Source organism: Chrysochloris asiatica, unplaced genomic scaffold (assembly GCF_000296735.1).
Source record: "Chrysochloris asiatica unplaced genomic scaffold, ChrAsi1.0 scaffold00257, whole genome shotgun sequence".
Classification (NCBI taxonomy): Eukaryota; Metazoa; Chordata; class Mammalia; order Afrosoricida; family Chrysochloridae; genus Chrysochloris; species Chrysochloris asiatica.
Window position 1 is genome coordinate 1,027,690 of NW_006408775.1, and position 20,141 is coordinate 1,047,830.

The 20,141-nt window shown below is 58.9% G+C and overlaps 2 protein-coding genes across 2 annotated transcripts in view; one reads left to right on the forward strand and one right to left on the reverse strand.

The window, feature by feature from the left end:
* Positions 1-1,771, reverse strand: part of LOC102834522 — a 38,203-nt gene extending 36,432 nt beyond the window's left edge. Inside the window, exon 1 of the mRNA XM_006873937.1 lies at positions 1,518-1,771. Within this exon, the coding sequence (XP_006873999.1) occupies positions 1,518-1,771 (254 nt within the window). The remainder of the gene's footprint in view (positions 1-1,517) is intronic.
* A 4,236-nt stretch (positions 1,772-6,007) lies between these two features.
* UBE2I (ubiquitin-conjugating enzyme E2I) lies at positions 6,008-11,797 on the forward strand. Its single transcript, XM_006873851.1, has 6 exons — positions 6,008-6,079; positions 6,173-6,256; positions 7,066-7,138; positions 9,998-10,107; positions 10,192-10,271; positions 11,412-11,797. The coding sequence occupies exons 1-6, from the start codon at positions 6,014-6,016 to the stop codon at positions 11,473-11,475; spliced, it is 477 nt and encodes a 158-aa protein (XP_006873913.1). The 5' UTR covers positions 6,008-6,013; the 3' UTR covers positions 11,476-11,797.
* The last annotated feature ends 8,344 nt before the right edge of the window (positions 11,798-20,141 follow it).

A 20,141-nucleotide genomic window follows, 5' to 3' on the forward strand; every position in this document is an offset into this window, starting at 1 on the left:
GCTCCCTGGGAGAACGCCTCGGCCCGCAGAACGTGGCCACCAGGGGGCGGAAGGGAGCAAATCCGTGCCTCCAGGAGCTGGTCTCTGTCCTTGGCTAACTGAAAGGTTCTCCGCGGGACTAAAGACCTGGAGATTTACTCCCGTCAAGATTTCAGCCTAGAAAATCCTATGGGGCAACTCTGCACAGTCGGATAGAAGCGCTGTGTGTCGGAATTACCTGGAGGGTACAGAAGAGCTGCGCAGCTTTGGTCTCCAGGGGCCGCGGTAACAAACAGATCTTGTCTGGCTAGAACTTTAAATCCAGGTGTTGGGCAGGGCCACATTCTCTCTGAAGGCTCTGGGCGGGGGGCGGCAGCTCATTCCTTACCCCTTACAGCTTGGGATGGCCACAGGCATTCCTTGGTTTGTGGCAGCATCTTCCCAATTCAGCCTCCAAGATCACATGACATCCTTCCTCTTTCTCTCCTCGTCTAGAAAGACCCCATCATACTGGATTAGGACTTTTCTCCAGCCTCGTTGTACTCCCCCTGAGAGCACGGGGTTAGGGAGCTCAGACCTGGTCCCTGCCCCAGAGAGGGAGCCAGCAGCCTAGAGGAGGGGAGGAGAGCGAGAGGGGAAGGAGGAAGGCCAGCCGATGGGAGATGAGAAGAAAGTAGGAAAGGAAGAATGGGAGAAAAAAGAAAAGAAGGGGTAAAAAAAAAAAAAATTGAAGGAAAGGAGGGGGAAAAGGGAGGAAAACGAAGTGAGGAGGGAGGGGAAAGGTGTAGGTAAGACGGATGGAGGGGGGGGAAAGAATAAGAAAGAAAAGAGAGGAGAGGAGGAAAGATGGAGGGATGGAAGACAGAACGCACGCAGTACTGATGTCCAGCAGGACAACCCCTCAGGCCGCCCCTTCCCCGCCGTCCAGCCCCCACGTGTCCAAGCTAACCCCCGGTGTTGGGGAGGGGGGTGTCAGGGGACATGTCATATCATATCCCTAAGTGCTGCGGCTTACAGCCCGAGACGAGCTAACATTGGAAAAAGGGCCCTGTTCATAGAAATGCATTTGGTAGCCCACCGACCCCGGGTTCTGCAGGGGGCCAAAGGCCGCAGCGGCCCAGGGCCACTCGTTTGGGAGTCGAACGACTACACTTTTATTCGTTGCAATCGCGGGGACTCGAGGAAGGAAGGGTAGCGGATTCGAGAACTTGACCCTGGGCGGCGTAGGAGCGGGGGAGGGGGGGGGTGTCCCGCCGGCCGTGCCCCTCCCCCACACAGAGCCAGCCTCCAGGTTAGGGACCATCCCCACTTCTCCTCCCGTCGGTCCTGCAAACATTCGGCCTTGTGTGTAGGGTCCGCTTATTGGGTGGATTCTAGAAACGACCCGCCCACCGTCTCGAACTAGCCAATTGCAAGAGGTTTCACAGAACTCTGTACTCTCAGGATCGTCGCCGTTCTGCGACGCTTCGGGGATCCTTAGGCCTCAGTGGTCACTGTGCCCCGGCCCCAGGCCCTGACTCCAAGGAGAAGCTCAGAACCTGTGCCCGAAGAAGTGCTCGTCGAGCATCCGGAAAACCCTTGGTGATCCCTGCCTCCCATTTCCCCCCTTGCTCGCCGGCGTGTCCTCGAGTGAACGCGCGCCTCCCAAAGGGGAGTTTGCAGACGCTCCCTCAAATTGGGGACGCGGCTCCTTTAAGCAAATAGGTGTCCAGGACACCGCCTGACGGTAAATTCGACGCCGGCCCAGGCTCCCGGGGCGGACCTGGGGTACAGGCTCACGGAGGCAGGACATGGGTGGCGGGGGTCACACGGTGGCACGGTAGGAGCGAGACAAGGGGCGGTGCAGGAGGCGAGCGGGTCCGGCGCGCGGCGGACAGCCCCGCTCAAGCCCCGCCCCGCCCCGCCCGCGCCGGGGTCCTCGGAGTTGCTCGGGCTGCGCGCGGAGCGGGCTCCGGAGGGAAGTCCCGAGACAAAGGGAAGCGCCCCCGCCGCCACCACCGCTGTCGCCGCAGCCGTAGCCGCTCGGCTTCCCGCTTGTCGCGACTCGCCGGGCCGCGGCCGCCCGAGGTATGCGCGGCCCTGAGGGCGGGGACTTCGGGGCCGCCGGCCGGGGAGGCGGCGCCTGGGCCTCCAGGCTCCGGGCGGGCGGGGGCGGCGGGGAGGCCGCGGACGATGCGGGGCCTGGCTGGGGGCGGGCGCGGGGTCCTGGGCGGTCGCCCCCTCTTTCCCCCTGGCCCCGGGTGCGCTCGGGGCCCTGCGGCCCGTGTCCGACAGCGCCGGGCCTTCCCTGCCTAGTGGATGCGCCGCCCGCGCTCGGAAACTTGGCTCTGGAGCCTTCGGTGTTCCCGGGGTGTCCGTTTGGACGTTCCCGCACCTTCTCTCCTTCCGGGCCCGGTGCTGACAGGCGCAGGGGGACTGGTGTCGGGGGGCTTGGGCTGCAGGGTCGGGGAGGAGGCGGAGGTGCTGTTGGGGAGTTGGTGGTTTTTGTCAAATTGCTTTGTGCTGGAGGACGGTGAGGAATGGGGGCCCGCAGGCACCCGAAAGTCGCAATATTAACTGGTTTGGGGGTTTTGTTCATCTTCACCTGTATTGAGTTCCTTCGTTTGCAAAGTTCTAGTGCGTTTTGCTTTCTCTTTCCTCCCCTCCCCCCGCCACTTTTAAGACATTATCCCAAATGGTTTTTGCGACCGTGGAACCTGTGAGAGCCGGAACTGGCGGGGACGGCTCGTGTTTCCGGGCTTTGAAAGTTTTCTGCCTTTTGACAGGCTGCAGTAGGAGCGCTTTCAGGTCGCTTTCTGTTCCTCAAAAAGTGTTTTGCCTTTTCCTCCTCAGCCAGGTTTCCCGCTTTCGCAGGTTTTACTCGATTCAGATATGTGTCCTTGCCCAAGGAGGCGGCTGATCCTGTATTATTTATGGTTTCCCTACCGGGAAATCCCACCCGGAATTGAGGTGTTTAGGTGGTGAGTTCAGTGTCCTGGATCTGTCCCGGGTGTGGACGTTGGGGACCTTGCTGCAGAGAACACCAGGGATCAGAGGTGGACACCCACCTGGCGTGGCCGTGGACTGAGCGGTGGGCAGCTAAGCCCGAGAAAGACAGGCACCTTATGGGAAGGCTGTGCGCTGTGAGTCTGCGCTGGCTTCTGTTTGGTTCCCAGGCCTGCAGGCCTTGTCCACGTGGGTGGAAAGGTCTCCGTGTGCACGTCCCTGAACGTTGTCAGTTTCAGCCTTAGTGCCCATTATACATTCCGTGTACGTTGGGGTTGAGGGGCGATAGGCCCCTTGTCCACCTTCAGTGAGAAGAGCGCGTTTGGAGGCGCCCTACCTGGGCTAGACGCTGTCCTGCCCTGCCCCATGAGTACCCTGGGCTCACCTTCCTGCTCTGAAGCACCTGCCAACGCTTAGAGCGCCCCTCGGGGCCTGAGGAAGTAGATTGGAGGAATCCAGGTGGGATTTGCTATGATTGACGCTGGCCCAGAACAAGGATGGGTTTGCACCTGTGGTTCTTGCTTGGGCCTGTTGCTGAAGGTTTTTTCTGTGTGTGATCTGGTCCCTGGGAGTAAGGAGAGGGACACCCTGGTCTAGGGGGTGCTGTGGGGCACAGGACAGTTCAGAAGAGCCAGCCCTGTTCACTTTGACACCGTCACAAGCAGGGCCTCTGCTGGTGTAGCCGGGCTCACCGAGTGTCACTGTGCCCCAGCATGGCCCGTGGCTGAAGATGTCACTCTCCAAGTGTCTGAACACAGAACATTCAAAATGCTGTTCTGAGAGCTGGTTTTGGCTCCCCTTTGGTCTACACCTGTACCAGGCATTGGGCTAGTTTGACCACTGTCCAAGGGAGCCCCAGCCCCCCTGGGCCTGCCAGGCAGGAGCAGCCTTTCCATTTAGAAGGACCATTTGAAGTGAAAGGTGTGAGCAACCAGCTTGACAAATGAGTTTTCTAGCCCAGCCCAGCCACAGAGACACTTAACTGCATAGGTGAGCCCTCACTTTCCCGTCTTCTGCTCCCCATTAAGCCACATCTCACACCCACCATGTCCTGACTCTTGGCCTCCAGAACCCTTACTGCCCCTAGGCCAAGCCACTCTGCAGTGACTCCGCATAACCCTGGCAGCCACCAAGTAGGTCATTTCACCTCAGTGATCCCCCCCAACCACCAGGTCACATCCCCTCAGTGATCCCCCAACCACCAGGTCACATCACCTCAGTGATCCCCCAACCATCAGATCACTTCACCTCAGTGATCCCCCCCCAACCACCAGGTCACATCACCTCAGTGACCCCCACCCCCACCACCAGACCTAAGCCTGCAGTGCCTCCTGACCCCACTCCTGTTACTGCTGTCCACTACGCCCAGCCGGGCATAGCCCCTTGGAGACCCCCGTCAGGGGCAGTGTGTCTGCCCTCGGGCCTCAGTGCAGCCTGCTTTCAGATTCCCAGAGGAGGTGAGCTGTCCAGGTGAGGGAGGACTCAGGTGTGCTACATGGGGTACACTTAGATGCCCTGTGGCAGTCAGTTCCCACGGATGGCAGAGATGTGGGACAGGCCAGGACTGGGAGGAGTGGGGCTGCTGTGCTCCCAGCTTGGGCTTCTCTCTGTGGGACTTACTGCTGAGGTCAGGTGAGGTAAAAGTCAGAAGCCCCACAGCTGCGAAGTGGGTTCCACCGCAGCCCTGTAGGATTCCCAGGTGGTCCATCTTCCTCCCTCAGAGCCTGGGGGAGGGGGGTTTGTACTGTTGAGCCTTCCCTTAGCAGCGTAGCACTTTAACCAGTGAGGAGAGGGGAGGACTGGCGGTGGACCCTAGGATCTGGAGTGGGGACTACGAATGCCAGACCCTCAGAGTGGCACCCTCTCCTTCCCTCCTCATTTGCTGTGCCATTGGCTCCAGCAGTGGGTCCCAGACCTGGGGACAGGGTCTTTTGTGAGCATGCCCCTCCCATGATGCTCCAGGCACAGGTGAAATGCATCGGTCCCTTGTTGGAGAAACTGTGGTATGTGTGTGGCATTTGTTTGACTTGGGGGTTTCCCCTCCCCAGAATTGGAGCTTGCTGGGGTCTTGCCTGGAAGGTGAGTGGTGAGCTGGTACCCTCGGTGGCTGATCCCCTCAAACCTCCTCCCTTGGAAGTGGGCCTGGTGGTGGTTCGACCAGGGGTCGAGGATGAGGCTGAGTGGACAGTGGGCAGTCTTTGGGTGTCATATAGGAGCAAGGTCAGCTCCAACCTCCATGGAGATCCAACAGGGGTGCTGTGGGCACCCCATGTCGTTTGTGGGGAGGAGGGAGGCTGCCGTGCTTCGCTGAAGCTTTGGTTGGTTATCTGGTAAGCTTTCAGTGCGCAGTAAGATGCTGCTTACCTGTAGGTGGGGGCTGGCCCTGACTGATTGGAAAGGCGGGAAGGAGGACAGGCCTTGAGCAGCTGTCGTCAGAGTGCTGGGGTACAAGACCACCTCCTTGCCACCAGCCCCTTGCTCTCTCCTCCACAGAGCAGCCTTGGGGTGGTGCTAATGGACCATGAGGGAGGGGCTTGCCTATTGGGTGTGTGCCCCAGCCCCCAGGTGGGTCTGTGGAGAGTGTGGTTTGTCCCTAGGTGACCTAGTACCCTCCTCACACTCTACTGCTGGTGTGTGTCTTCATGGCAGGGGCCTGAGTCCCTTCCCAGCGCATGGCTCTGAGCTGGGCATATTGGACCGGGCTCCATCACTACCCTGACCGCCCAGCCCAGCTGGCCTGTGGATCTGCCATGTGAAATTGGGACCCTGGTGGGCATGTGCCTAGTGTCCCACCCCGGAGCTGTGATTCATACTGTTGGTTCTGATTAAACCCTGGGAATTCTCCTTTCCACCCGGATAGGTAGACTTCACTTCTGCCCTTCCACAAGGCCCATACGATGCGCCTGGAGACCTTTTAAATGTTGGTTCCCATTCAGTCTCTCAGGGGGCTCTCAGTGCAGGTGCTGTGTGAGGGCAGGGGGCTTCTGAAGGTCCCGCCCCACCCTGAGCCCTGCCGTGTGGTATGTCTGCTGCAGGATTTGTACTTACTATGTCGGGGATTGCCCTCAGCAGACTTGCCCAGGAGAGGAAAGCATGGAGAAAGGACCACCCATTTGTAAGTAGATCTGTGTCTGGGGCCCGGTGGGCAGCGGGCTGTGGGGCACAAGAGTCACAGCCCTGACTTGCCCTGCTCTTGTTTTCTCCACAGGGATTTGTGGCCGTGCCAACCAAAAACCCAGACGGCACGATGAACCTCATGAACTGGGAATGTGCCATTCCCGGGAAGAAGGGGGTAAGAGGCCAGGGAGCGCAAGGTGACGAGGACTTGTCACATCAAAGACCACAGGGTTCTTGTGTACTGTGGCCCTGTTGGGCGGAGCCTGTGGGATATGCAGGTGGCAGGGATGAGGACCCCGTGCTGGCTGTCCTCTGGGAGGCTGGGCCTGCAACCCTTCTTAGATACGCAGGCCCATGGTGGCCACCAAGGGTGGCTGCTGGAAACCACGTGTCGTGTTCCTGTGTGGACCACGGCCCACTGGGATGGATGCTGGTGACCTTGGTTAGGAGCCATTCCTGGGGGTTGCATCCCCCGTCCTTGGCATCACGGAGCCCAACAAGGGGGCCTTTGCTGCTGCCCAGAAGGGAGGTGGGGGCCGAGTGCCTCCCACCCACGTGGGGCTGCTCTGAAACCTCCTCTCGTAGTTGGAGCTCTAGTGGAGGGCTCTCTGCTCTGGGGGAAGGTCCTTTTCTCTGTCCAGCTCATTTATGCCTGCTCCTCTCTCGTATACCAAGATCCCATTAGTTATCACTAAGAACTCTTCTTCCCAAATGGGTGACATCTACAGGTGTAAAAGGTTAGGATTTGCATCAAGAGTTTTGGGAACACAATTCCTAACAGACCTTCTAGGAACCTGTCCTCAGCCCCTGCTCACCCCTGAGCTTCCCCGCAGGAGCCCATTGGGAGGGACCATTGGCAGCAGGTTGGTACCAGCACCCTACGGTCGGGTCATTGATCGTCCCAGGGTGATGGACATGTGTGGGGCCAGACCCTCCTCCTGGAACACCGCGAGCATGATTAACTGCAGTTTTATTTCCCCACAGACTCCGTGGGAAGGAGGCCTGTTCAAGCTACGGATGCTTTTCAAAGATGATTACCCATCTTCCCCACCAAAATGTAAGTAGGGAGGGGCCTAGGGGACACACATGCCTATGGGGGCTTTAGGGGCTTGGACTCCTGGCGTTGTCAGAGCGAAGAGAACTCGGCCAGGCCACCTGCTTGGACCCTCTGTCCCTGTGGGCTGAGTGCCTTGTGAGCCTGTCACAGTGTGCCTGCACACCTCTCGGTCATCAGAGGGGCCGCGACAGTGACCATCAGAATGCCGTGTGCAGAGCCCTGGAGCTAGCCAGGCCTTCAGTTCGTGGCCCCTTGCTGTGGAGAACGGCAAACCCTTGCCTGGTTACTCATTACCCTGTGCGCCGAGAGCCGAGAGCCGGCCCATAGGAGGAGGTGAGCAGTGTGCTCATTTTCCCTCTGGTACTCATTCCGACTATCTGAGGGGGCTTTGGAAAGTTTGTGAAGAAAATGGACTTTTCCACAAACCTTTTGAAGTCCTATCATGGAAGTTTGGTTTTGGTTACGGTGCCAGCGGTGCAGAAGGGTTTTGATGGATGAGCTGTGACGTGGGAAACTGCTGACCTCACAGAAACTCTGAGCATGACCGTGTCTCCGTCCCCGCGTCTCCCCGGCCGGCCTTGGACTGAGCTCCAAACAGACGCCACCAGTCAAGCAGAAATCACCAAGAATCTGGTAAAAAGCCAACCGAGTGTGTGTACAGGAAGACCCCACATAGGTCCTGAGGTAGTGCTGTCGGCTGTTCAAACCCACTAGCCACTCCTCAGAAACCCTGTCCAGTCGGGGTCACGGCACTTCACCACAACAATAAGGGTCAGTAGCCGGCAGTAGATGAGTTTTGAGGTGAGTGTTGGAGAAGCCAAGCCAAGGACAGCGGCCTCACTGGAGAGGTACCGCGGGGTTCCCTCCTCGCTGAGTGCCTGCCCCGGGAGGAGGTGTGACCGGGCGGCCCATTAGGGGCATGTGTCAGCGTGAGGGACCTCCTGGCCACATTACGACAGGCGGCAGTACAGCATGCAGGAAGAGGGCAATCCACAGCGTGTCCCACACGGAAGGAAGGAGAACAAGTCCCTCCCTCGTGTCACAGCCGGGAAGGTTAGCGGGGTACAGTTTGTGTCAGCCGAGCCCCCCGGCAGCCCTTTCTTTCTACCTGCCCCCGATGTTACTAAGCTCTTTTAGGGTTGCTGATAGTCCCCACAGGACCTAGCAGTCCACCATCAGCCTCAGCCTGGAGGCCCCCACTCTGCCAGCAAGTGTCCTGCCTAGACTCACTCAGCTGTACTCACCCCGGGGGCTGGGAAGCCTGGTGCTCTGCCCCTGGGTCGAGGAGGGTCAGTGCCCAGGGACCTGAGGTGGTTCCTTTGAGACCCAGCAGCATGGAAAAATGGACCAATCACAATCAGTCCTGCAACGGTCACTCACAGCTGGGTCCTAAAGTCCCCCAACTTCTCTTACTCAGGCCCACGGGGAATACATTGTGCAGTGGCACTTACAAAGACTGGGGCCACAAAGGACATCACATAACTCACGGCAGCTCATCTTGGGGCATGCAGTGTTTTGTCCAGGGATGCACATGGGAATATGGTAAATCACGGCACATTGAGGTTGAGACCACCATGAACATGGACAGACCCCCAGGCAGAACGTAATCGAAAGGCCCTTCTCCGCACAGCCTCCGCCTGGCCAGGATACCTAACCCCATGAGCAGAGTTGTCCATCCTCAGGACAGTGGAGAGGCAGAGCATACTCATGTTGCCCTGTGACCTCTAGTGTGTGTGCTGCAGAGATACACACATGCCGCCCCCCGCCCAAAGACAAGGGCAGAGAGCTTGTTTTTGTGAGGTGAGGTCAAGTCACTTCTGACTCACTGCAGCCCCCCACGTTCAGCAGGAGGAGACGCTGCCGGGTCGTGCATCGTACCAGTCCATCTTGTTGGTCTTCCTCTTTTACGCCAGCCGTCCGTCCACTTTACCAAGCATGGTGTCCTTCTCCAGGGACTGGTCCTTCTTGATAGTATGTCCAAAGTATGAGAAAGTTCCGCCCTCCTGCCTTCGAAGGAGCATTCTGACTGTCTCACTTCTGGTAGACCATACTGTCCATGCTCTTCTCCAACACCCTAACTCAAATGCCCTTATCCATTCTCCATCTTCACATTACAATGAGGTGACTTGTGGCTTGGGTCCGGTGCACCTTAGTCCTCAAAGTGACCTCTTTGCTCTGCAGTCTTAGAGAGGTCCTGTTCAGCAGATTTGCCCCAGGCAGCACGTTCTTGATGATCCATCTATGACACTGATGGTGGACCAAGGAATTCTCTGATAACTGCCGTCTCCTCTCCGTTTGTCATGATGTTGCTTCCTGGTCTGGTTGTGAGGGAGGACTGTTGTGTTCTTTATGTTGAGGTGAAATCCGTACTGAAGGCTGTCATCTGTAAGTGCTTTAAGTCCTTTTCCCTGTCAGTGAGACTTGGCCACCTGCTGGTGGGAGTGTGGACTGCCCCACTGCTCGTAAGATGGGCAGTGTCTGCTGAGGTTCCCACGCAAGTGCACCAAGTGCACTCCCAAGGCCAAAACTCACCCTTGGGAGTGTCCGTGGCAGCTTGGGTGTGCACTCACAGGGTGATGGATGGATGGACTGTCCATGCAGCATTCTTGCTCGTGGGCAGAATAGACCCTGGAGTGACCGTCTTGGAACCCTGAGTCAGGGTCACCAGGAGTGGGAATCAGCTTAGATCCACTGTTAAAGTGAACACTTACTTCTGAGAAAGAAACACAGGTCCTGCAAGCGCCCAGGCTGGGAGCAGGTGACAGGCTCAGGGACAGCAGAGACCCTGGGCCCCTCCGTCCACTCCAGGGTAACCAGCAGGTGTCACTGGTACCCACAGTCTGCTCTCCTCTCCTCCAGGTAAATTTGAGCCGCCTCTCTTTCACCCGAATGTGTACCCATCGGGCACTGTGTGCCTGTCCATCCTAGAGGAGGACAAGGACTGGAGGCCAGCCATCACGATCAAACAGGTATGGCCACGGCACGGGTGGGCAGCTGTACAGCACAGCTGTCTACCTGGGTCTCAGCTTGTCGTGTGTCCCCCTCCCCCATAGATCTTATTAGGAATTCAGGAGCTCCTCAATGAACCAAATATCCAAGACCCCGCCCAAGCAGAGGCATACACGATTTACTGGTGAGTCCTCCGTGGGTGGGGTGAGCACATGGACACCAGCCCTGGTGCGGTCAGTGCCTGTAGAGTTAATGCTGCAAGGAGGTCAGCCTGGGCTGCCTGAAGTCTCCTCACCTGGGGGCCTGGAGCCCAGACCTTTCCCTGCCAGCTACCAGGCTCACTGCCCCAACATCCTGGCTCCTTAGTCACCGGCCACGCGGCAGGGGTAGGGGCACGGCTGGGGGTCCTGAGCCCCACTTGAAAAAGGCACCCAGCCTTCCAGAGTCTCCAATGACTTTCCCTGAATGCTGGCTTTGGTGCCTCCTGGTGGCCAAAGGACAAGCCGACGTCCACTGGACCTCATGACTAGCTGATTCTAGAGGACTTGGGCTGGGTGTTGGTCGCACACCCTGAGATGACAGTCCTCACCAGACTCAGCAACCCCAGCCCAAAGGCCCCCCGTGGCTGGCCAGTCGTGTCCCATTGTCAGACTGACCTGTGCTGGGGAGTCAGTGCCCCCACCAACCCATACTACTGCTGTAGACTTGGCTTCCTTTTCCGTTAGTGCGTTGCGATTCACACAAGTGTGTGCAGTTCCCCCACTGACGGTCGCGAGTTGCGGTGCCACCCTCACTCTCAGCCACCGGGGATGCAGGGCACAGACTGGGGGTGGTGGAGGAAGTGCTGGGGCCCCGGGGCACCTGCTGCAGGAGGACTTGCCCTGGGGCTCGGAGCAGCCCTGTCCCGCCCCCAGACGAGGCATGGTACCCATAGCCTTGGTGCAGGGCCGCTCCAACCACAGGGCGGATAAAGGGGTGTTGGGGCAGGCTTTCCACACACTGGAAAAAAACAGAAAACCCACCCAGAGTTTATGTCTGTTTTTGAAAGGAAGCGGGTCAAACCAACAATGTGTCCTCTTTCAGCTTCTTAGCCTGTTGTGACATTAAAGCTGCTGAGACGCAGTTAGTTTGTCACCCTGCTCGTGGGCACAATGCCTGCTGGAGCCAGCCCTCTGTGCCCCAAAGGCTGGGGTGCTGTGGTGGTCAGCGCTGTGATTGGGGGGATGTGGTTGGACCACAGATGTCAGAGGCTGCTACCGAGAACTCAGGCCTCCCCTCTTTCCCTAGGCCTCCCTAATGTGCCTCCTCTCTTCCCCCTCTTCAGCCAGAACAGAGTGGAGTACGAGAAGAGGGTTCGAGCACAAGCCAAGAAGTTTGCGCCCTCATAAGCAGTGGCCGTGGCCGCACAGGAAGGGGTGGTTTGGCAAGAACTTGTTTACAACACTTTTGCAAAGTCGCTCTGTACATCACTAGGCACCTGGGGAGGGTTGGGCGGGCGCCTTGCTCCTTTCCCGCCACTGGTCCACAGCTCTCGAGTCGCTAACTTGCCCCCGTTTTTCACACAGGGTCTCTTCCTTCCGTCTTTTGTATTTTTGATTGTTATGTAAAACTTGGCTTTTATTTTAATATTGATGTCAGTATTTCAACTGCTGTACAATGATAAACTTTTATACTTGGGCTCCTCCGCTCTTGGATGCAGGCATGCTTCCCGCCCGACGTTCGCGCCCGCTTTGCCTCTCGCTGGCCGTCTGTCCTCTCCAGAGCTGTGTCCCTCTGAGCCGGCTCCCACTCCTGCACCACTCCCTTCGTGTCTCTCTGACGTTTTGTCTGTGTTGCTGTTTAGAGTAAATAAACTGTTTATATAAAGGTTTTTGTTGCGTCATCCTCATTGACTGAACGCCAGGAGGACGCCTTTGCGCCCAGGCTTTGGCCAGCCGCATCCTCCCAATGTGCTGGGGGGCCCTGGAGCGGTGGCGTGGCCTTGGCCAAGGGCTGTTGCGTGTGCACCCGCTCCCCCCAGCGGATGGCCTAGAGGAGGATTCTGGCCTGAGCTTCACATCACACCTATGGACAGAGGCTGCTCTCGGCCCTGTACCCATCTGCCCTCCGGGAAAACAGCTACACTTCCAAGCCCATACTCCATCGGCCCCTGGGCGCCACCACACCTTGGACTGGTCAGTGCTGCTCGGCTGCTCTGCGTCAGGACACCGGCCAGCTCCCGGACCAGCTGCAGAGGGGCCGGCAGCAAAGCCCCTGGACTGGGCGCCCGACTGCTCAGAGGTTGAAGGAGGCGGAATGCAGCAGAGGGTGGAGAACACATTCCTGGGAAGACCTTCTCTCTGTGGCTCCGTGTTAAACACCAGGACCAACCAGCAGTGTTCTTGAGATGAGAACCCTCACAATGGCACCTGGGGCTCGTGTGCAGGGACCGGAGGGGGGTGGGTGCCATGCTGGACCCCCAGAAAGGGCTCTGTGCTCCAGTCAGGCGTACCCTAGGAGGCTTTGTGTCCTGTAGGACTTGGTAGCATTGGAGGGTGCCTCTGGGGTTTCTCCCCGCCGGAGGCAGCCATGTTTCCAGTGCCTGGTGGCCTGGGCATGGGGCCGCCCCTGAAAGTCCTCTATTTTCTAACAGTGGGGCCACCCTAGGTAATCAGTCACCGGGTCCGTGCAGCTATAGAAGGAAGTCGGGATGTTTTGCAGGTGGAGTCTTAGAGTCACCGGTGTTTCTAGCGGTGTTTGTAGTGGTTTCCACTGACATGTCCCTTCTGTACCACAGCCCTCGGTAGCACGGGAATGCTGGGCACTCGATCACCCTGTCTTTAGTGTGGGGAGCGGCGGCATACCCAGCATGAGATGCCTCCTCCTTGGTAAGGAATTGTGGACAGCGTGATGACCACTGTATCTACGCATCCTTATTAAAAAGTTTCCACAAACCCACCTGTGAGCTCTGTCCTTTGCCAACTGGGTCTCAGAGACAGGTCCCCAATTCTATGGACTCCTCCCCCCGCCCCCCAGGCCTCAGCAGCAGGCCATCTTGGCTCCACAGTACAGTCCTGAAGCACCATTGAGGTTACCATGACAACAGGTTGCCCAGTTGGAGGGCCTGAGCACTGACTTGGACTGCCTTGAACCAGTCTGAGCCGGCTTCAGCAGGGAGGGGTCAGAGGACTTGTGCACTGACTGCGGGCCTAGTGGGGGCGTCCTGTAAGCAGCCGGAGAGTCATCCAGACATGGTCCTCCCCTCACGTATACCTGCCATTTCCCACACCCCTCCAAAGCTGCCTGGGGAGAAGAGGGTCTCTCAGCCACTCCTCAGAGGGGTCTTCCTTTCAGCAAGAGGCCTGAAGCTCCCAGAGGTGGAATCTAGGTTCCTGCCTGCAGTCCGGCCGGAGGCACCTACCTGAGCCCACTGGTGCTGGTCCTAGACTTGTCACCGTATCCCCTTGTGTTTACTCCTAAGACCCTTTCTGAGCCTCCATCCAGATTCTCAGGGATGGTGGTGGAGACTGCCTATACCTACCCCCTACCCCGCAGCCTGTGTGTTCAGCTTCAGAGAGTCCACCTGGAGCCCTAAGGGCTAAGACTTGGGAACGGCCACTGTGGCCTGGCCAGTCCCTGCTTGGGGTCTTTAGGGAGCTGGTAGCAGGACGGGCTCTGAGCTGGTGACTGGACCAGAGTGTCCCCAGCCTACCTCTCGGACTGCTCTGCTGACGGTGCCACTCCGGGATCCATAGGCTTTGGGACCGGTGCCTGGCATCCTCGGGGACGCTAACACACACGAAGGACTTGCCTGAGAGGAGGCTGTGCCTGCAATTCCCAGGGCTGCCACGAGAGGGCGGTGGTCTGAGCGCTGAGTTGGTAAAACGGGTCCGTTTGTCTGCTGAGCGCCTCCTAGCTGCTCGGTGACTAGTCTGCTTCTGGATAGATCACAGCCTTGGGAACTGCCCTAGGGTTACTGAGTCTGCGTCAACTGCATGGCAATGGCCAGGGGAGCAGTGGCGAAGCACTAGCCTAGTGGTTCAAACCCTCCAGCAGCTCTCCAGAAGAAAGAGTGGACTTGGATACAGATTTACAGCCTTGGAAACCACATGTGTTGAGATGGATGTGAAGGCAGCAGTGGATTTTGCCCCTGCCCTTCTGTGAGCCCCTTTGTGTCTGATCGAATGAGTGGCTCGTCAGCTTTGCGCCAGCAACCCCCAACCCCATCTGGGCCAATATCTTGTGCTCTGACTCCCCTGCAGGCCCACTTCTGGCCCCCAGAGCACAGCAGAGGGGTTCAGAGCAAGGTCCCACCTTCCCACCTTCCCTGCTCTTCTCTGACAACCAACAAAAGCAGAAACCTCGCCCCAGGTCCTCTCAGATCCCGTGCTCTAGAGACCCGCTGAGGGTTCGTGCACTTACTTTCTGAGGTCTCTGAGTTCCTCCAAGGCCCTGGTGTGGGGGTGCTTCAGTCACTGTTTCCCCTGTTTTACAGACAAGGGAAACTGAGGCACAGGGGGGCAGGGAAGGGATGTGGTGGGGCAGGAGTGAGGGATTGGTCTGGGGTTCTGTCCCAGGTCAGAGCATGTCAGGAGAATGGGACTTTCTTCCATCCACTCAACAATTCCCACTGTGTGGGTGTGGAGGGAGGATTCCTGGGACTGGCCTCCGGAGAAATGGAGGAAACTGAGGCAGACCTGGGTGTGAGGCCCTGGACAAGCCCAGTCCTGCTCAGGCCTCAGTCTCCCCACCTGTAAAAAGGGGATGAGGGTCCCGAAAGTTCTGGCAAGTGTGCAGTCAAGGGCTGACGCAGCTCACCCCAGCTGCCTCAGCTCCCAATGAGAGTAGGGTGGGGCTGAGCACCCCACACACCCACTGCCCCCTCCTGACTTCCTGTTTACAACCTCTGCAGGCTCATCTCTCACCCCAAAGCCATTATGATCACCATGGCAACCAGGCCTGTGTGTGTTCCAACAGGTTGGCAAAACCTGACGCAAGACTGCAGGAAAAGGGGAATTAGCCCCAGGATCCTAGCTCAGGACCGGTGGCCAGTCCCCCAGGGACATTGGTTGCCCCAATCCCCATGCCCATCCCCCAAAATGGGATGCCCACTAGGAGTCCATGACAGATGGAGGGTGCCAGGTCTTAGCCCTTCCTTGCTCACATAGATGCAGTCCCAGGCAGTCCGGACCCATTCTTGGTGCCTGCCCCGCTCCCACCCCACCCCCATTTACCAGGGTCTGGTGTCCTGCTGGCTCAGTAAGATAAAGCACTGAACTGCTAACCACAAAGTTGTCCATTCAAACCCTCCAGTCATTCCTTGGGAGAGAGATGAGGCTTTCTGCTCCTGTAAAGATTTACAACCTCAGAAACCCTGTACAAGGTCACTAGAGGGTGGTGGGGTTTTGTTTTGGGGAGGTAAACGGGGCACTGGGGGTGGAGGTTCTGGAGAGACCCCATCCCCAAGTTCTGCCTCCTGTCCTACACAGGGGATTGATTATAGGGCTGGACACAGATGAGGTGGCCCTAGCCAAGTAGCATCGACCCAACCCAGAAGTGCAGGGAGAAGCCACTTGCCGCCTGCATCCCAGGTAGGGTTACCTCAGCCTTTTCTCCAGAGGCACGCTGAAAGGCACTATCACCCCCAGACAGGGCTTCCTCCGTGCAATGAGCTGGATTCAGGCTGCCCGGGATGGACCAGCCTGGCTCCCTGTTCTCCACACCACCTGGACTCCCAACATGAGAGACCTGTTCGTTTGGGGTGACAATTTCTCAGAATCAAACCCTGATTAAAAGGACACCTGTAGCTACCAGTGGGTTGAGTCGGCCGAGGGCTGGGCTAGGAGTCCAGGAGCCCGCTGTGTACCTCAGACACATCCCAGAGCCTCTCTGGTCAGCCTAGAGACCGTGCTCACTGCGGTTCTTAAAAGCATCTTGACGCAGGGAACTTCCCAGACGGCATGCCCTGGGCCCCGCACACCGTAATTTATCCCGTATCGCTTGGGTGCACCCAGGCAATCGGACTAACCGAGGTCACCCCAACCGGGGGACTGTCGTGGGGGTCCGAGTGTTCCTTTCAAGCACAGAAAGCCGGCCCCAGACCCAGGCCCGGGACGGCGCTGGACTGGGAGACTCTCCTGAGATTGCTACGCAGCGCTTCAAGAAAGGTCTGCGTTGTGGTGGGAGCGACACCTTCCCTGGGGTCCCAGGGGTCGGGGAAGAAACGTAACACACCCACATCAGCCCTACCCTCACCCCTAAACCTCTCCCAGGAGGGGGCGCCAGGTCAGACTCTGGGGCGCAGCCACCCTATTGGGTCCCGCAAGATGGGGGGCGGGCCCGGTGCGGGGGCGGAGCTAGCGTGATAGGTCCCGCCCCCGAAGCCCCGCCCCGCCCGCGGTCTTCAGTGGTCGGCGCGAGCTGCTGAGAACCGACGTCGGTGTCTCGTCGTTCCCGGAGCCGCTGTCTGAGCAGCGCCCAGGAGCTGGCGTCCCGCATCCCCCGGGTACCCCGTGCTCCCCAGCACCCCAGAAGAAGCGGGCGCGCGGCCGGGTCCACGGTGAGTGCCGCCGTCTGGGTCTGCGCCCGACCACCACCCTGGACGCTCCAGGACCCACGACCCCCGGCGCCTGTGCTCGCCGTGCCCCCGCGGGTCGGGGAAACTGACGCCTGCCGGGGAGTCCATCCTCCTCCCTTCGGAGCGCGCAGGACGAGTGTGGGGCCCGCACTGCGAATGGGGCAGCGGGAGGGGACCCGGTGGGGAGGAGAGGCGCGGGACCAAGGGGATTACGGTCATCCAACCCTGGGAGGGACAGGAGCTCCGACCCCACCCCAACCCGGAGGACCCCGCGGGGGGCAGAGCTGGGAGACCAAACCCTACAGGCAGCAGGTGCCCAGGATTCCAAGAAAAGCTGCCCCAACGTCTGCGACCCCCCCCCGCCCCCCCGTGGGCCGTCGCAGCTCATCCTTCATCTACCCCCAAATCCCTCATATTGTAAGCGCCGCCCCCTCCTCCTGCCACCAGGGAATTTCAAACACTCTTAGACCCCCCACCCAAACTGCTGGGACCTACTAAAAACACACAGACACCATATGGATGTACCCACACAGATGCCCACTCTTGTCACTGAAGGGCAATGACCTGGTGATGAGCCACAGCCTGGGACCACACAGAAGGTGGAGTCCAGGAGGGAGGGAGGGGCATCATGGTGGTGGAGATGGGGGGTAGGTAAGAGAAGGGGCTCAGGAGACAGCGCCTGGGCGAGGCTTAACAGCAGCTTCCCTGCTCCTCCCTGGATCAAGGTGCCATGGAGCCCCTGGGAGCAGGCACAGCAGGTAACTTTGTTGGGGTACTGACTCCCCCTGTGTGCAGGGGGGCAATGTCTGGGGAGACAGGGGTGTAAGAAGGGGCCTGAGGGAGGACAAACAACAGAATGAAGGCTGGGAGTGGGGGACGCAGGGAGCCAAGGGTCTGGGCACCCTAGCACTGTCCACACACAGGGATGCATCAGTGGACGCCCGACCTCAAGCTGGCAGTGACCAGAATGCAACAGGACAGGGTCCCCAGTGTTCAGAGGGTCACTGTCCCCCAGGGTGACCAGCTCTGGCTTACTGCTTGTAGACATGTAGCTCTCCAGTGTCTCAGGCCTGGGGACAATCCAGCCCTGGGGTGCCTGCTTGGCACCTAGCCCCGCCTCATCAGTCCTTCGATCCCTGGACAGACGGCAGCTGTGAGTCCAGTGCTGATGGACTTACGTCCTGCTCTGTGCTGCTGTCTACTCAGGCGTCCTCCGCAGTGCTTCTCGTTGGATTCACAAACAGCCCAGGGACAGTCACATGCCCACCATTGAAGAGAGCTGGGGGCAGGGGGTGGCCGAGGACCCACAGAGGCCTCCTTGGCGGGTGGCGATCAGGTGGAGCAGGCTGAGAAGCTGTGGGTGTCTGGGTTTCCAGGGAACTGGAGGGGTTCTGGCCCCCTGCCTGAGCCCCTATGCAGAGCTGCTACTCTTGTCTGGGTCCTAGCAACAGGTTGAGAAATAAGGCAGGGAGGGGTCACTTGAAAAATGGGGCGAACTGCAGTTAGCAGGGGGGTAGTAGCCATCCAACAGTCCCAGGTCTTCGTGGTGGTCTCTGACCTTGGGCAGGTCCCTAAGCCTGTTTCCTTATCTGAGACCGCCACCCAGGGAAGCATCCCACCCCTCTCAGTGAGAGTGCAGGTAGAGAACTTGCGGAGGGCGAATGCACCCCCTTTCTGCCTTTGGGTCTTTCATTCTCCCCTGTATCCTTTGGACTCACATTTCTCTCCTGCGTCATGGTCTTCGCTGGACCTCAAGCCCCCCATAGCCCCTGTCACATGCAGACGCGGCTGGCGGTTGCCTTGGCAACAGCTCAGGCAGCAGCTGCTCCACTGGCTTTGAGGGGCTGCGGGGGGGTGGGGGGGAGCAGCTTCTCCCGCTCAGCAGAGAGGGGAAGAGGGCCTGTGACGCCGTCCCCTTGGGACTGTAGGCTGGATGTGGGGGCGGAGGCTTCCAGAAGCTTCGATTCCAACCTGCTGGTCACTCCATTTTGGGGGGCTCACTGTGTAGATCTGAAGGAGGTGGACTCCATTTGGGGCCCTTCAGTCATTGCCCATGGGAAGTCTCCTTCCTTCCTGCCCAAGTCTCATGCCAGTCAGGTGAGACCCTCCAGTCAGGAAAGACAGACAGATATGCACAGTCGGGAGCAGGGAGGCCACTCACTCAAATGTTTATTAAGAACCCCCCTAAATGCAAGGCACCGCAGCCCTCAAATGAGAAGGCAGACAGATGTTGATCAGATTTCACAAACATAGTGAGACCTACGCTTAGAGGACAAGTGGTTAGCAGAAGGCCTTGGGTGGGTGACCACCACTACTGTCTGCATCCTGGTTCACAGAGGGAACGGCCCAGTGCCTGCCTGAGATTCAGCAAGATGGTGATTCCCACAGCTCGTGCAAAAGCCCTGCGGTGGCAGGAAAGCCAGGCTGGGCGGTGGGGTGGACACCAGGGGGCAGAAGTGGCCTAACTGGGGCCTGCACTTTGCCCTGACAGACTCAGTGGAGGGGTGAGGGCACCACTGGGCGGGGAGGGTAAGACGCTTATGGGCACAGCTTACTGCATCATCCAAAAGAGGTAGGGTCCAGCCATGGCAGCTTCAAGGTTGTCCGGCCCTTCCATGTGGGGTCTGCAAAAGACAGAGTCCCTCCGGGACACCGAGCTGAGCCTCCCTACTGACAGGAGGGAAGATAGGACTCTCCTTGGAGAAGGTGTCATCCCCCTTGGTCAGGGGCGATGGCTGTTGGGCTCCTTGGTCCAGCCCCTCCTGGACTTGGACTGGCCCCCTTGCCTCTGCTCCGAGCCCTCTGCCCAGGGACCGTGAACAAGGGTGAGGTGGATCTCCCACGGGGGTACCCAGGCAGGGGGTGTCAGGTTCCTGCAGCTGCCAGCAGCGCGGTCACCAAGGCAGCTGGACAGAGGACGGCGGTGGCGTTCACCCTCCTCCCCAGTGGCAGTTTCTGGTCTGGTCACCACTTTCCCCATCTTCTCACTTCGCTGCCTGGGGGTCATGGGGAGAAGCTCCACTTTGAGGCACTCTCCCTCACTCCCACTGCCCCTGAAGGTTCACTGACTGGCCTTAAGGGCTGAGGATAGATAGGGTGTAGGTACAGGCTGGACTTGCATGAGTGAGGACCCACATGCTGGGTGAGGCCCCGCCTTTGGCTCCTTAGCTGGCATTATGTGGTTCCCCAGCACTGTCCCTGTCCAGGTCTGGAGTTCTGGAGGTGTCCCTGTGGATGCCAGTCCTGGAGATAGACACTGGAGTGCTGGGGGTGGCTGGGGAGACCCGGTGGATGGGAGTCCAGGAGTGCTGGGAGGTAGCTGTGGGGGCTCAGGAGCTCTGGGGGTGACCATGAGGACCTGTGTCCCTGTGGATGCCAGTCCTGGAGATGGACACTGGAGTGCTGGGGGTGGCTGGGAGTCCAGGAGTGCTGGGAGGTAGCTGTGGGGGCTCAGGAGCTCTGGGGGTGACCATGAGGACCTGGTGAGTTGGGCACTGC